The sequence below is a fragment of the Microchirus variegatus genome, assembly GCF_963457635.1.
Source record: "Microchirus variegatus genome assembly, chromosome: 5".
NCBI classification, from domain to species: domain Eukaryota; kingdom Metazoa; phylum Chordata; class Actinopteri; order Pleuronectiformes; family Soleidae; genus Microchirus; species Microchirus variegatus.
In genome coordinates this window covers 29,746,254-29,762,441 of record NC_139806.1, presented here as the reverse complement: position 1 = coordinate 29,762,441, position 16,188 = coordinate 29,746,254, and the positions used below count along the sequence as shown (strand labels likewise).

The window sequence follows — 16,188 nt, the reverse complement described above, 5'->3', positions numbered from 1 at the left end:
GTGGCTGCTCCATATTTATCTTTGTGAATCCAAAGCCGTGACGTTCAGCCCTTCAACCGCCCACGATGGCAGGACGGGGGTTGGACGTCTCACCTGCACGTTTACAGTCATTGTCGTGACGCGGGAAACAGCAGGACACGTTTGGATACGCCCAAAGGAAGTAGAAGAGGAGATCACCTGACAAAACACAAATACGATTGGATTTTAAAAATGAAATGCGATCACTTCAAGATTCCTGGTGTTGTTTGGATTGATATCATCCTAAAAAGTCTGGATTTTTGCCTCATTTTTGCTAAAGCTAGCTTATTTTTTCTTTGCTTACTCGTTATCTCAAGTGTTTTTTACATTGAAACATTTTTTATAGATTTCTTTTTTAGTTAGCGTAAGAATCATGTCCAGAAAATTGGAAAAATTTATTAATTGTGGTTTATTTTAGCCTTAAGTCTGGATTTTTTGCATGTCCCTCGTTTATGTGGGGCTAATGCTAAAGCTAGTAGTGTTAGCCACCAACCAAACTTTTTTTGAATAATGTCAAACGTCATTTTTGATACATGCATTTTTTAAATAGTGTCACAATCTTGAAAAATAGATTCACTGGGGATTATTTTATGCTAAAACCTGGATATTTCTGGCTCACGCTCAAGCTAGTGTTAGCTGAACCTCTCATGTTTGTTTTTTAGTACTCAAACATGTCGGATCAAGTCATTCTTTTTAAAAACAGATTATTCCGCTGTTAAATCTGGAGGGAAATTAACTTTTATTGATTAAAAGAACACAAAAAAGGCCCTGAAACGAATATAAACAAGTGTTAAAACACCAGAAATATCACATTTTTGCCATTTCTGTCACTAAACGTAGGTCAGAGGTCACACAAACGAGGTCCTCGCTGTTTCCCGCTCTGAAAAATCAATATCTATGATCAATAATCGGCTCGTTCACGTCCACTCAGCTTTTTCTACTATGATGGATATTGTAACTGTATTAACCTGAATCTAATGCTGCATGCTCAGTGTGTAACTGTGAGTGTGTGTGTGAGAGAGAGAGAGCGAGTGTGTGTGTGTGTGTGTGTGTGTGTGTGTGTGTGTTTAATCCATTTTTATTTTGTAGTTTTCTGAAGTAATTTCCTTGTTCTTTATTGTGTTCAAAGTGTTCATGTAAATAAATTTGAGGTGTTTAAACGCTGCCGTCTGATTGGTCCGTTCATTCTATGGAGGTGTTGTAAGAAATACATATATATACACATACATATATCATATATTATTGTCCAAGAAAATAATGACAACAGTAAGTACTTTTATGATAAAAAAAATAAAAAAATATATATATATATATTAAATATATTGAAAAATATATTTTATAAAATATATATGATAAAAAAGTATATATATTTTTATTATTAATAATTAATAATATTTATTGTTTTATTATTATTAATAATATATAATAATGTATATATATATAAATTATATTAAAAAATATATGTAATATATATATATTTTTAAATAATAATAACAATAATTGAAGTACCCATACCCATAAAAGGACCCATACCTGTACTCACACACATATATGTATATATTCTTCTTTAAAACTAATTATGACAACAACTGAAACTAAGTGCTGTACATCAGAGATAAATATATATGTATATAAAAAACAAGAGCTAAAAAAAAACAATACAAAAATAAATAATAAGAATTCTTAGAGAAATATATATAAAAAATACAGGTCAAAGTTTAAGAACATATATTGTCGATATTAACGCCAATTAGCATGAAATAATAACTCATTGTTTTGAATATTTTTTGCATATTTTGGTCAAAGCCAAAATCCGTTGTACTTCCATCTAACGACCACGGGGTAGCAGCAGCAGCTGCAGCGTCTTCCCGCGGCTCTGAACGCTTCAACTTTGGCGCCGGAAGCGGAAATTCTTTCCTTTCTTGTTTCTGCTTGTTGAAGAGACACTATTAGGTGAGTCCGCTCTCCAACTATAATCCGCTATAATCTTGACTTTCGGACGCTCATCCGGCAATTTAACAGGTCTAATCCGACTCTCTGGTTATAATTGTGTCCGCGCGCTGTTGAATTTATGTCACTTTTGTTGCACAAAAAGTCGCGTTTTGAGCTTTTTGCTTGTCTTGCTGCTCCGTGTCGGGTCGGCTGCGACGCCATTTTAGCTCGCTCTGGTCCGCACAGTAGCGAAGAACGAGACCGTGAACGGCGTTAACGTTAAACGGCACGTGAAGCACACACGACACGGCATTATTGTTGATTATTGTTGTTTTTAAAGCGAGAAAATTCGTCCTAAAATCGCGTCCCGTTAGTGTCGGGAAGCTAGCATGCTAACCATGTAGCACAAGCGCTAATCGTAGGTTCACTTATGAGCTCGGTATTTATTACCCGGTTTATTCATCTATTATCCCGGGTTATTAGTGAGAATACTTTTAATTGCATTCATTCACGGCTCAGTGTTGGTGCCACCGTCTGCGTGTGTTACCCGGCGGTATCGCCTGTTATCCGGGGTAGAAACACCATGTGACTGGCCTGAGTTTACGTGTCCCGGTTTAAACGTTAGATGTGAAGTGATTCAGACTCCGGGTTGACCCGGGACAAACGCTGCACGCGCCTGTTTATACTGTGAATTGTGGGCATATAATTATGTTTTTGTTTGTGCATCTTATTGTGGTGATATGACGTTGTTTCCTGTCGCTGGTTGATGGTGTTTGAACACGTGACAGCACCTGGTGTGTGTCCAATATAATAATGAATGTATAGTCTGCCCTCACCAAACCCCATAGAGAAAACCAGTGATTTTAACACCACCGCACACAGGACTTCACAGGAGTTGTTGATCCACTACTGCCTCCAACACAGAGTTAAAATGTCTTATTTAGGTGAATTCGGCTTTTAAAATATTACATTTAGACTTAAGACGGTGACACAAAGTAACCACACGAGGCAACATTAGACCAGCAGCTCCTGGGTCCCTTTGAGCTAAAATCGGAGATTTTCTCTATGCGGTTTGGTGTGGGAGAGTGAGTGGTTTATAAACTTGAGATTCCTGTTGTTAAAGTCTATCCAACAGAGATTAAGATGTGAACGTGTTATTTAGATGTCGTGGACTTCAGATGATGTAGATTTTTATTGTTTTCTGGAGTCTGGACATTACTAAACGTACTGAACTCCACGTCTCTCCCTTTTTCAGACGATGGCTCCTCGTAAAGGGAAGGAGAAGAAGGAGGAGCAGGTCATCAGTCTTGGTCCTCAGGTGGCCGAGGGAGAGAACGTGTTTGGCGTCTGCCACATCTTCGCCTCCTTCAATGACACCTTCGTCCACGTCACCGACCTCTCCGGAAAGTAAGTCCAGTCTGGAAAAAACACTTTTTTTTTCAAACAAGCTGGGAATTTTTACTGACATTCACCCCCTAACGCGTGTGTTTCCAGGGAGACGATCTGCCGCGTGACCGGCGGCATGAAAGTGAAGGCCGACAGAGACGAGTCGTCTCCGTACGCCGCCATGTTGGCGGCGCAGGACGTCGCCCAGCGCTGCAAGGAGCTGGGCATCACAGCGCTGCACATCAAGCTGAGGGCCACCGGAGGAAACAGGTAAGATGTGGTCTGGACTCTGTTTATTCATTTGTAGTCAATGGTTTCACTCTTGTACTTCATACACAAGAGAAATGAAGTACTTTTACTGTGTACTTTGTGTGTAAAGTACCTTGCATAATTGACACATGAGTAAAAGTGCAAGTATGGGACCCTAAAAGTCACCGTTTCTATAATATTACTTGCGTATTGAAAGTCATTTTCTGATATGAAATGTACTGAAGTTAAGGTGTTTTTTTTTTTAAACTGGAAGGTTGTGGGTTAAATTCCTGGCTCTGTGACACTGAGCAAACACAACCGCTTCCTCTGCCCGCGAATAATGTCTAAAATAATCATATTATTGAATAAATTAGTGAAATACAGTTTTTTTTTTTTATATATATATTTATATAAATATGTGTAAGAACGTTGTTTTAAAGTGGATTGTTTGCGTTGTAGCAGAATTTGGCCGTGCTTATAGTCTAAAGTTGCACAAAGACTCGAAGCCGCTAATGCTAATACGTGGAGGTTGTGCAGCCTGACGTGAAACCTGCCGTCTGTTTCAGGACAAAGACTCCAGGTCCTGGAGCTCAGTCTGCGCTCAGAGCTCTGGCTCGCTCCGGCATGAAGATCGGACGCATCGGTGAGTGACAAAGGCCTCGTAAAATCAAATCGTCCAATCAGAATCCTCGCCTTGTGTCTCACTTCCTCTTCCTCCTTCTTCCTGTGTTTGTGCAGAGGACGTCACTCCGATCCCGTCAGACTCGACCAGAAGGAAGGGTGGTCGCCGCGGTCGTCGTCTGTAAATCCAAGCGCGTTTTTGTTTTCTGACAATAAAAAGATTTCAGTCGAAAAAGAAAACACACGTCCGAGTTCTGATCGTGGATTTGTCGCTCTGTTGTTAATTTCTGTTCATTCCTTTTGTACCGTATTATTTCATTAGGGTCATATATGAAATCAAATAAATGGTAATGAATCAATCCAACAACAGACTGGGCTGATGATAAGAAAGCACTTTAATTTGAAAAAACACCTTTACAAACCTCATGTTGCCACCAGCAGGGGGCAGCGCAATATCAAAAAGTTATGACATTATTTGGATGATGATTTTTTATTATAGTATAACCCTTATGTAAATGTTAAAATGTCACCTCGTCGAAATAACTTAAAATACCACGTTACCAAACACAACTTCCAAATTTGTGAATGTAGTTTTTTTTAACTGTTTTGAGAACTTTATTTTGGTGGGACAACAGCCTGAGATCGTCACAGATTACCAATCCTAATCTTTTTGTTTTGCTTTATTAATTTTGCTGTTGCGTCAAATACTAACACTTTGCACCTAAAGAGCCAAAAATGTCCCATTCACGTAAACTGCGATCAATTTTACCTGTTTTTTTTTTTTTTGCATTTGAACCAAAACATGAAGGAAAAACACTTAAACAGAAGCCAGTTAAAAATGCCTGTAAACTTTAGATAAACAAAGAAATGCAGTATTATACATGATACAAACTTTTATTTTGGCCGGACAACACAGCCTGATAACCAATCGTAAATGTTTATCTTTTTAAACTTTATTATATTTGCTGTAGTGTCAAATGCTAACTCGTAGCACCTTTAACGCCAAAAACGTCCCATCCACGTAAACTGATAAAACAAATTTACGTGATAATTCCTGATTGTACGTAAATAAAATGAACGTCTTTTCAGGATTTTCTGAATTTGCTATAGATTATATAACACTGATTTTTCCTTCCAGGTGCGAAACCGTATTTATGTCCTGAGCTGTAAATTTAGAACCTCGCCCCCCCCACACACACACATACAGGCAGGGTTTTGTTTTTTATTTAAAACGGAAGTGGTCAGCTGTGACCTTCGTCGTGAGGTCAAAGGTCGGATGCGGTGGACGGCGGCCGCTCAGCGCGCCGCGGAATCTGCTCTCCTCTGGATGTGCGAGATCTCCAGGACGGGCATCAGGAGCTGGAACGCGTCCTGAATGTAGGAGGCGCTGTTCGACGCCTGTGGAGGAGGGATGGTGAAATATTGCGTTACGACATTGTACTTAAAACGTTTATCAATCGTTAAAAGTAGTTATTTTTGTCTCTAAATTAACTTACTCTATTAGTTTTGGCGTAGCGTCAAATACTCACACTTCGCACCTTAAGGCCAAAAACGTCCCATCCACATAAACTGCGATTAATTATATACAGGTTTTTTTTTTTTTTTTTTTTTTTCAATGGGGATTTTTTAAAGCAAAATTAAACCTGAAAAAAAAATACTTAAACGTAAATAAAAAAAAAAAAATGCAATATTTTACATATATTACATGTTTTAAAAAACTTTTATTTTGGCGGGATAGCACAGTCTGAGATATGTCACCGATTGCCAATCGCAATCTTTTTTTTTTTGCATTATTAGTTTTGGTGTAGTGTGAAATACCAACACTTGGCACCTTAAGGCCAAAAATGTCCCATCCACATAAACTGATTTTTAAGAACATGTTTTGTATTCTTCTTTATATCTATGTTTTATCTATCTATATATATATATATACATACATATATGTACGTGTGTGTGTGTATGTATATATATATATATATATATATTTACATGTATATATATGTGTGAGTGTGTTTGTGTGACACAAACCTCCAAAAAGACTCCGGTAATCAGCGGGTTGAGGACGTCGCCTTTCTCGTTCAACTGCGAAACAGAAAGTTTATAAACTTAGGAGGCGTTTGATTCGTTCACTTCATTCAATATATATATATAAATATATAGAGTATATATATCAGAGGTTGCGCTAGACTTTTTTGTTTTCTGTCATTTTGAATGACAGGGTCATATAATATATATATATATACATATTTTAACGCTTATTGTTATTGTTATTTTTAATAGATTTATTAACACCCAGTGATCCAGATGGATCCTGGCATCTAAAGACTTTTCACTTTTTATTCTTGTCATTATGTATTGTATGTTTTGGGTAACATCTACTGCATGTCTGTCCGTCCAGGGAGTGGATCCCTCACCTGTGGTTCTCCCTAAGGTTTCTACCCTTTTCCCTGTTACAAGGGTTTTTTCCCTGGTAGTTTTTCCTTACCCTGGTCGAAGGTCTAAGGACAGAGGATGTTACCAACCCTGTGAAGTCCCGTGAGACAAACTACGTTTTCTAAATAGTGGGCTATACAAATAAAGTTCGATTGATTGATTGACACCTACCCCCACCGTGGTCAAACAGGACGTGAACTTCTTGGAGAGCAGCGATAGTTCTTTACACAGAACGACGGTTAACCTGAGGAAACACAAGAAATATAGATTATATATATATACGTGTATTTATATATATATATATATATATATATATGTATACGTATATATAAGTAAAGTGTTTTCTTACTGCGACAGGACGCCGGCGTCCGTGGTGTCTCCAGAGAGGAGGATCTTCTCGGCCAGTTTGTGGAAAAGCTCGATGGATCTCGCCGTCAGCTCTGCCAGACTCCTGATGGCTGTGGCGTGAATCTCCTGAGATTCAGACACGGAACATTTTTAAAAAGTAGAACAGAGTTGAATAATTATAAAAGAGATTTAAAAAAAAAGAGAGAGTCGGTCAAACCTCGACAGAGGGAGTTTTCTTCTCGCCTTCTCCGTCCCTCTCCGTCTGAGTCATGTGACTGATCTGACTGCAGGTGTTCTTACACGCCTGATGGAGCAAAAACAATTTAGCGACTCAACACAATCCACGTCCGTTAAAGTCTACGACATCTTCAGGAAACGTTTGAAGTTTCAGTTCTCCCCACACCAAAGCCCATAGAGAAAACCAGTGATTTTAGCTCACAGGGACACAGGAGCTGCTGGTCTACTGCTGCCTCGTGTGGTCACTTTGTGTCACTGAAGAAAATCTGAACGAAGATTTTTAAAAAGCCGAATTTTACTAAATAAGACGTTAGAAGTTAGTGATGGAGGCAGTAGTGGATCAACTCCTGTGAACTCCTGTGTGCTGTGATGTTAAAATCGCTGGCTTTCTCTATGGACTTTGGTGTGGGAGAGTGAGTGGTTTACAAACTTCAGTTTTTAGTTATTTGAGCCTTTTGTACTAAATATAATCTACGTCAGTTTAAGTCTACGATTTCTACAGAACAAGTTCATGTCTTTATTTCACTGTTAGACAGACTTTTCCAACAGGAAAACTGAAGTTTATAAACCACTCACTCTCCCACACCAAAGCCCATAGAGAAAAACAGTGATTTTAACATCACAGCAGACAGGAGTTCACAGGAGTTGTTGATCCACTGCTGCCTCCATCACTAACGTTAAATGTCTTATTTTCTTCAATTCGGCTTTAAAAATCCCTCATTTAGATTTAAATCAGTGACACAAAGTGACCACACGAGGCAGCAGTAGACCAGCAGCGCTGGTCCCTGTGTCCCTGTGAGCTAAAATCGCTGATTTTCTCTATGGGCTTTGGTGTGAGAGACAAAGTGTGCGTCTTACATTGCTGAGTTTGTCCGCCGAGATGGAGACGCTCAAACCCTCCAAAGCCGTCGCCAGCTCCTTCTCAAACTCGGCGCCGTCTCCGTCTGCGAACACACCTTTCACGTAAGATTTTTTGCGGTCTGCGAATTCAAAACTCCTGGAATCAAATTTTTTTTTTTAAAGCGCGATCGTACCCTTCTGCTCGTCCACGTCCTCGTCGTCAAACTCCACCAGAGAGAAGGAGTCCTTGATGTGGTCCAGCTCTGCCCTGAGGCGCTGCAGCTCGTCTCCGGACAGCGTGGTCAGCACAGACTTCACCTGCAACACAGACTCGTCAGACTCCGCCTTCTTCTTCGTCATCGTCGGCGTCGTCATGTTTTCCGACTCGCGCTCCTACCTTAGCCTCGCTCTCCCTGGACAGGATCTCCAGAGCCTCCAGGTGAGACAGACCCTGGAAGTGGTCGAACAGCATGCCGTAGTGAGCCAGCGCCTTCTTCTGAGAGTCTGGAGACTCGTCTTCTTCTGCTGCCTGAAGCTCCTCTCGCTCCTTCGCCTCCCGCAACACCTGAGAGAGAGAGAGCGAGAGAGAGAGAGAGAGAGAGTGTGGTCCTCAGTAAAAGACGAGAAGGTTCTTCCTGGACGTGGAACAGGAACCTTCATTCACCTGTGACAGAGTGCTGCTCCTGATCATCAGACCTTTGGTCTTCCTGAAACCAGGGTCTCCTTCTGCGATCACGTCCATCGTCTTCTTCCCGATGAACTCCAGAGCGTCCAGACCTCCGCTGATCACCGTCTTCCCCTGAGACCACATTTCAGGAGACACAAGAACTGAGACCTGAGAGACCTGAGTGATCTAAGACCTGAGACCTGAGAGACCGAAGACCTGAGAAATCTAAGACCTGAGAGACCTAAGACCTGAGAGACCTGAGACCTGAGAGACCGAAGACCTGAGAGATCTAAGACCTGAGAGACCTAAGACCTGAGAAATCTAAGACCTGAGAGACCTAAGACCTGAGAGACCTGAGAGATCTGAGACCTGAGAGACCGAAGACCTGAGAGATCTAAGACCTGAGAGACCTAAGACCTGAGACCTGAGAGACCGAAGACCTGAGAGACCTAAGACCTGAGAGATCTAAGACCGGAGACCTGAGAGATCTGAGACCTGAGAGATCCATGACCAAAGACCTGAGAGATCTAAGACCAGAGACCTGAAAGATCTAAGACCAGAGACCTGAAAGATCCAAGACCAGAGACCTGAAAGATCCAAGACCAGAGACCTGAAAGATCTAAGACCAGAGACCTGAGAGATCCAAGACCAGAGAACAGAGAGATCCAAGACCAGAGACCTGAAAGATCCATGACCAGAGACCTGAGAGATCTAAAACCAGAGACCCGAGAGATCTAAGACCAGAGACCCGAGAGACCAGAGACCTGAGAGATCTAAGACCAGAGACCTGAGAGATCTAAGACCAGAGACCTGAGAGATCTAAGACCAGAGACCTGAGAGATCTGACCAGAGACCTGAGAGACCCAAGACCAGAGACCTGAGAAACCTAAGACAGAGAGATCTAAGACCAGAGACCCAGGACCAGAAGCTGGAGAAACCTAAGAGCAGAAACACCTAATACCTGGCTGAGACCAGAAACCCAAGAGACCTAAAATCAGAGATATTTGTCTGGATCCACGTTTCCCATCTAAGGTTTCTACCCTTTTTCCCTTTTACAAGGGTTTTTTTCCCTGGTAGTTTTTCCTTACCCTGGTCGAAGGTCTAAGGACAGAGGATGTTACCAACCCTGTGAAGTCCCGTGAGACAAACTATGTTTTGTAAACTGTGGGCTATATAAATAAAGATTGATTGATTGATTGATTCCCTGACTCACATGAGCACTAGCATTAGCTTTAGCATTAGCTGAACATTACCAAGGTCAAAAATGGAATAACTCTGTTTTTTTTTTGCTGCTCATCAAACTTACGGTGTTTTGGACGACGCTGGACAGCGATGAAAACATTCCCATAGCTCCGCCCCCTGCCCAGTCCGACTCGCCGCCGTCACCTGCGGGAGAAACTGACACGACACGTCTTTGACTTATTTTACTCACATTTTAGCCTGTTTTTCCTCGTTTTAAGGCTAGTTTTTAAAGAATTGTAGCCACTTTCTTTTGATTTCATGAACATTGAAATCCATGTTAAGAATATTTAGCTTATTAACGATCCAGCGCTAACATTTAAGCTAACGTTTAAGCTCACGTTTCTCTTCCTCGTCCACCTGCGCCGACAGATCGGTGGGACTCGGGATTCCCAGCGACGTCTCGGCTTTCTCGATCACCTGAGTGAGGCCCTGACCTGCGGAGACACACAGGTGTTCTTACAGTGTGTTTTTTTTCCACTTGTGGAATAATGAGGACCGGTGAGGGTTTTAAACCAACAAAGTGAGGTCATTTTAAAAAGTGAGGACATTTTGGCCGGTCCTCACTTTGTTTTCATTGAAATCACTTCCTGAGGTTGTAAACATGCTATTGAGCTCCTCAATTTGGTACAAAAAGACGTTTACCAGCCCTGGTGTTTCACACACTTTTTTGCTCTGGGGTTCCACCTGCAGACATGTTATGGTACTGCACTCAGTAGCTCTTATATAGATGTAATTCATGAAGTAGATATTTGCAATTGTGTTGATTTATAAAGTGGAAATGCTGGTCCTCACTTTGTCAGCACTTTTACCCGGTCCTCAGTATGCAGCAAGTACAAGAATGTGTGTGTGTGTGTGCACTCACCCACAGTGGCCACAGTGGCCGTCGCTGTGGACAGGATGGACTTCCCCCAGCTGCCCCAGTAACCCCAGGCCGCCTGAGACACTGACGACTCACTGGGGGACGACACCTTCTCCTCCTCCTTCACCTCCTTCTCCTCCTTCTTCTCCTCGACCTCCTCTTCCCGAGCTACAGGTTGAACCTCTGCTCTCCTCCTGGCCTTCCTCGTCGGGGCTACGTCAGGGGAAACGTCGGTTGGCGGCGCGGCGTTGTCGAGCGCCTCCTCTGCACCTCCTCCTCCTGCAGTGACCTCCTGACCCTCAGCTGCCGAAGCTTCACTGTCGGACATCTTGACGCCTTCAGTTCATGCCTTCAAAAAGACACAAAAATATATATATATATATATATACATATGTACATACATATACACACGTGTGTATAAATCTACATATGTAGATATAATAAAAGTGTACATACATATGTACATACATTTGCATATATATATTATAAACACACACAGGATTGAATAGGGTGTATTTATGTGTGTATACTATCTACATACTGCATATAGCAAGATACATGCATTTATCTACATATGAATTAATATACATGTTATTTAAATAATAATAATTTATTGTCTATAAAATATTGTTGACATTAAAAAGACACACTTTCATACTGTTTACCTTTCTCTGTGTATGTGTGTGTGTGTGTTGTTAGCTCCGGAGGCTACTAGCAGCAGCTAGCCGCGACTCCCTCCCGAACTCGGCTAAAAATCGAGATTTTAAAACGATTGTGTTTGTTTCCGGGGTTTAAGTTGAGTCGTTGACGCGTTCCGATTTCTTCAATCGTCCATAAATCTGAGAATAATCTGCGTGTTGCGTGTCTCTCTCTCTCTCTGACTTTTATGTGCGGCAGGATTAGCCACGTCACGGTTTGTTTTCACTCCGCACGTCCTAACTGTTAGCCACACTAGCAACACACATGTTCCGGTAGCGACCTCCAAAATAAAATACAATACAATAAAATAAAACAAATCCTCTGAATACTTAGAACGACACGTTATGTGACGTGAGAAATATGATTACTTTGGTATAAATGTTTACATTTATTGACATATTGGTGAATATTTTACTTATTATCTCGCTCAAGCGTGTGACGTGTTTTTTTTAAGGATTTTATTCTGACGACAAAACCCCACCCACTACCGGTTCATCTCCAACACTCGACAGGTCGCTTGACGCAAATTTTAATCACGTCAAACGTACGACAACAAGATTAAAATGTAGTTTCCGGGACTATCAAAACAAAACAATTTAGATCTGAATTATGTGGCAAACATTCACAACAAACAAATAACGAAACGAATAAAAATAATAAAAGCATAAAATATTTTTTGATAATCTATTATATAATATACATAATATATAATATTTATATTATTATTTGTTATTTATGTTTATGTTATGTTAATGCTTCATTTTTTATTAATCAATGGACAAAAAAATAGATTAAAAAAGTTTACCAACATTGTTCATATTAGTTAGTTTAATTTTAATTTAATCAAAGTTACTTATTTTGATTTGGTAGCCTCGTAATTACAAACACACGCTTAACATCCTGTTCTTCTTATTCCGGTTCAGCAGGTGGCGGTATTGTATTAAAAGTACAACAACAACAACAAAAACAAACCAGAAGAAGAAGAACACCTGCACGGAAGGAAATCACAACAAGGCCACGCCCACTCATGTCTACCTGCGCTTGGACCAGGAAGTGGACGTCGAGTTTTTGTTCGAGTTCAACTGAAAACGATGTTTGAAGGTGGATGAGGTGAGAGTTAAAGCTGCAGGTGAGAATAAACTTTGTGTTTGGCTTTTAAATCAACAGTTTATCACCTGAATCACCGGAAATGGGTCAAAATAATGCTATTTTCGAAGTGTCAGTCAAGCCTTTTCACTGCCAAACACTGTCAGAGATGAAATATGATCGAATTTCTCAGTGTTTACTTATGTATGTAACACAGAGCAGTGCTTTTATTATGAAATGGATCATATTTAGAGTCATATTTGAGAAGTAGGTGAAGATAAATCACTTAAATGTAATTATAATTTGTTTTGTGATGAGGACGCAGTAAAAAATGTTGTGTTGACTTTTCCTGTTCTGCAGGTTTCGCCTCTTTCGTCATGTCGTCGTCACGCCTGCTGCTCGCCGTCCTGCTGCTGCAGGCCGCAGACGCCGCGGCCCACAACAGGTCAGAGGTCACCGGCCGCGACCTGGTGGTGAAGGAGGGCTCGGACGTCGTTGTCGAATGTAACGTGACCTGGAGTAGCCACGGCGGCGTCAGGTGGTACGACCCAAAGGGAGCTCTGCTGGGGGGCGGCGACGCCGGTGAGAGACGCTTTAACGTCCAAAAAAGAGCTTTAAAGGGACAATGTGTAGTATTTATGGGTTTATATGACCCAAAATCCACTTTTTTATACATATTATGTGCTCCTGCATTGTCTAGTCGCTGTATAATAGTTTTTGTTTCATTTTCGTAGTGTTTCAAAAAGTCATGTAAAATAACACGGTCGCGGGCCGTGGTTGCATAGCCACTGTTAGCAGCGAGACGCCATGTTTCTACCGGAGCCTGTAAGGACAAACGCGAGAGAACAAATCAAGCGTCTCTTTACTTGTAGCAGAAGTCCCGCCTCCTCTCTCTCCGCTTCGTCTGCTATGGCCGTGGTAGCTCGCCCTCTCCCTCACCTCACGAACCTCATCTACTGACACGGAGAAAGACGACGAGGACGACATTTGACCAGCTGAGGATACCGTAGCGCTCAGGGAAGGGAGGGGGTGAGCAGAGCAGCAGGTCTTTCTTGTAAATTTCAGCCTCTCCTCTAGATGGCACTATAAACTACTTACTTCACCTTTAAGTCCCAGGAAGTGTACCTAATATTGTGGTTGCATTTGTATAAATGTGTTATTTACTGATTTAATTTCATTCAAACTAGTGCTGGGCGCGTTAACAAGATAGCAGCGGTTAACGGCGTTAACGGACGACGTGTTTCCATGACGGCTTACTGAAAAAAAAAACGCGCGTGACGTCATGTTTACGTGACTCCCGATTGTTAAAATTAGTCTCTAAAGTAACGCTAAACTTTAAAAACAGAGGCACGCACACATACGCAGTATACATGTACGCTAGTTATTTGTTAGCGCTGCTCTTTTCTTTTTATAAACAGTTCCACTGTAGGCGCGCTAACCGGCGCTAAAAGAGCTAATGCAGCTAACGAAGCTAACTGGTAAACGGTGCCTGGACTCGGTGTCACGGCACGTAAACATGACGTCATGCGCGTCTTTTTCCCGTCAGTTGTCATGGAAACGCGTCATGTGTTAACGCGTGCCCACCTCTAGTTATTTACTTATTTTATTTCATTTAAACTAGTGCTGGGCACGTTAACAAGATAGTGGCATCAATGTTAACGCACACAATAGCGCACGACGTGTTTCCATGACGACTGACCTGGAAAGATACGCGTGTGACGTCATGTTTACGTGCGTTAACCTAGCGTCCAGCACTAATTTAAACATGTGCATTTATGTACGAACACGACACAAACTGTTGTTCTTGTCTCAGGTGTGAAGTGGCAGATTCAGGAGAACGGCGCCCTCAACATCAGCGGCATCTCCTTCGACGACCGCGGCCGCTACACGTGCGTGGCCGCCGCCGGCGAGCCCGGGAACTATACGGTGACGCTGCGCGTGGCGTACACGTCGGGCGGTCTGGGCCTGTACTACGTCATCGTCTGTCTGGTGGCGTTTTCCGTCACCATGGTGCTGAACGTGGCGCGGCTCTGCATGGTCAGCAGCCACCTGAAGAAGACGGAGCGCGCCATCAACGAGCTGTTCCGCAGCGAGGGCGCCGAGAAGCTGCAGAAGGCCTTCGAGGTCGCCAAGCGCATCCCCATCATCACGTCGGCCAAGACGCTGGAGCTCGCCAAGGTCACGCAGTACAAGACCATGGAGTTCGCCCGCCACATGGAGGAGCTGGCGCGCAGCGTCCCTCTGCCGCCGTTCATCCTCAACTGCAGAGCGGGGGCGGAGGAGGTTGGTGCCGAGGCCGCGGCCAACTCTGGGACGGACGCTGGGACGGTGGCGATGTGTCGTACCCAGCAACAAGCCATCGGCCCGCCCTGCTCTGACCCAATCAGAGAGGAGGAGGAGGGAGTCTGCCAGGTGCTGCTGTCCAATGAGAGGCGAGGAAACGACGGAGGCGGCGACGACGTCAAAGTGTCCATCCACGCCGTTTCGGAAGAAGGAGGCGTAGTCTGAAACAAAGGTGCAGTATGAAAGCGACGTGTAGCCTGAGTCAGGATTATCATCCCTGCCGAGTCATGCTCTCAAACCTGCTAAATCATGGTATCACTCATGTGTTCACATGTGCTGAGTCATGCTCCCATAACTATGTAGCCATACTGTTAAATCAGCCAAGTCATGCTCTCAAAACGTGCTAAATCATGGTTTCATACTCTCCCAAGTCATGCTTTCATTATGTGCTGAGTCATGCTCTCAGATTTGTTCAATCATGGTTTCATGTCTTCAAGAGTCATAATTTCACATGTGCTGAGTCATGCTCTGATGTCTTGTCAATCATGCTCACATAACTATGTCGTCATACTGTTAAATTGGCAGAGTCATGCTCTTAAACATGCTAAGTCGTGGCTTCATACTTTCCCAAGTCACGCTTTCGTATGTGCCGAGTCATGCTTGAGCATCGATGCATCAAATCAACACAATAAACAGCCAGATATAATTAATTTAAAGGTTTAAAAAAAAGAAAGACATTTTTAAAATTTATTTTGTTTCTTTTTTTTGCAGTGAATGACGAGCAGAGGAAGGAAACTCTGATTTACGACGACGTGAACTTGGAACACAAAATACGCAAGTTTCTGTGAACCTCAGTTAGCGAAGTGACGTACGGAAGGCAAACAGTGACTCATTTGGATTTCAGCGAGTCATTTAAAAAGTCATAATCATCTAAAAGTGTCTAGAAACATGTCCGATGTATTTGTTGTGACATACTTGAAGTTCGTAGATGAAATACAATTTAAAAAATATGACGTTGTTTTTTGTATGTGTGTAAAATGGAGGCTTGGCGACGAATGTTTAGTGTTTGGTGACGCTGTTGCGTGTCTGTATGTTTCTGTTTGAGGTCGTCAATAAATGAAGTCGTAAAAAAAACAGGTCACGTCTGTTTCTGTTTCCTCGGGTAATGTGGCTGACGTGCCACCGGGTGGTGCTGTTGCTTTAAATATCAGGAACTCTCTGTCTCTCCCACACCAAAGCCCATAGAGAAAATCAGTGATTTTAACATTACAGCACACAGGAGTTGTTG

General features: G+C 42.3%; 3 protein-coding genes across 3 annotated transcripts; 2 read left to right on the top strand and 1 right to left on the bottom strand.

Moving 5' to 3' along the window:
* The first annotated feature begins 1,916 nt into the window (after positions 1-1,916).
* Positions 1,917-4,450, top strand: rps14 (ribosomal protein S14). Its single transcript, XM_083889316.1, has 5 exons — positions 1,917-1,971; positions 3,206-3,357; positions 3,445-3,606; positions 4,152-4,228; positions 4,324-4,450. Exons 2-5 carry the CDS (start codon positions 3,209-3,211, stop codon positions 4,389-4,391), a joined length of 456 nt encoding a protein of 151 aa, XP_083745442.1. The 5' UTR covers positions 1,917-1,971; positions 3,206-3,208; the 3' UTR covers positions 4,392-4,450.
* Positions 4,451-4,563: 113 nt separating this feature from the next.
* On the bottom strand, positions 4,564-11,747 carry fam114a2 (family with sequence similarity 114 member A2). The gene is made up of 13 exons (XM_083889311.1): positions 11,498-11,747; positions 10,836-11,181; positions 10,312-10,407; positions 10,038-10,129; positions 8,729-8,863; positions 8,462-8,629; positions 8,259-8,382; positions 8,083-8,168; positions 7,205-7,291; positions 6,989-7,113; positions 6,811-6,883; positions 6,235-6,288; positions 4,564-5,604 (listed from the first exon to the last, which is right to left on the bottom strand). The coding sequence occupies exons 2-13, from the start codon at positions 11,158-11,160 to the stop codon at positions 5,503-5,505; spliced, it is 1,467 nt and encodes a 488-aa protein (XP_083745437.1). The 5' UTR covers positions 11,161-11,181; positions 11,498-11,747; the 3' UTR covers positions 4,564-5,502.
* A 1,247-nt stretch (positions 11,748-12,994) lies between these two features.
* On the top strand, positions 12,995-15,875 carry LOC310927387 (microfibril-associated glycoprotein 3-like; the record flags this gene model as incomplete). Its single annotated transcript, XM_083889682.1, has 3 exons — positions 12,995-13,199; positions 14,431-15,132; positions 15,672-15,875. 2 exons carry the CDS (start codon positions 12,995-12,997, stop codon positions 15,123-15,125), a joined length of 900 nt encoding a protein of 299 aa, XP_083745808.1. The 3' UTR covers positions 15,126-15,132; positions 15,672-15,875.
* Between the last annotated feature and the right edge of the window lie 313 nt (positions 15,876-16,188).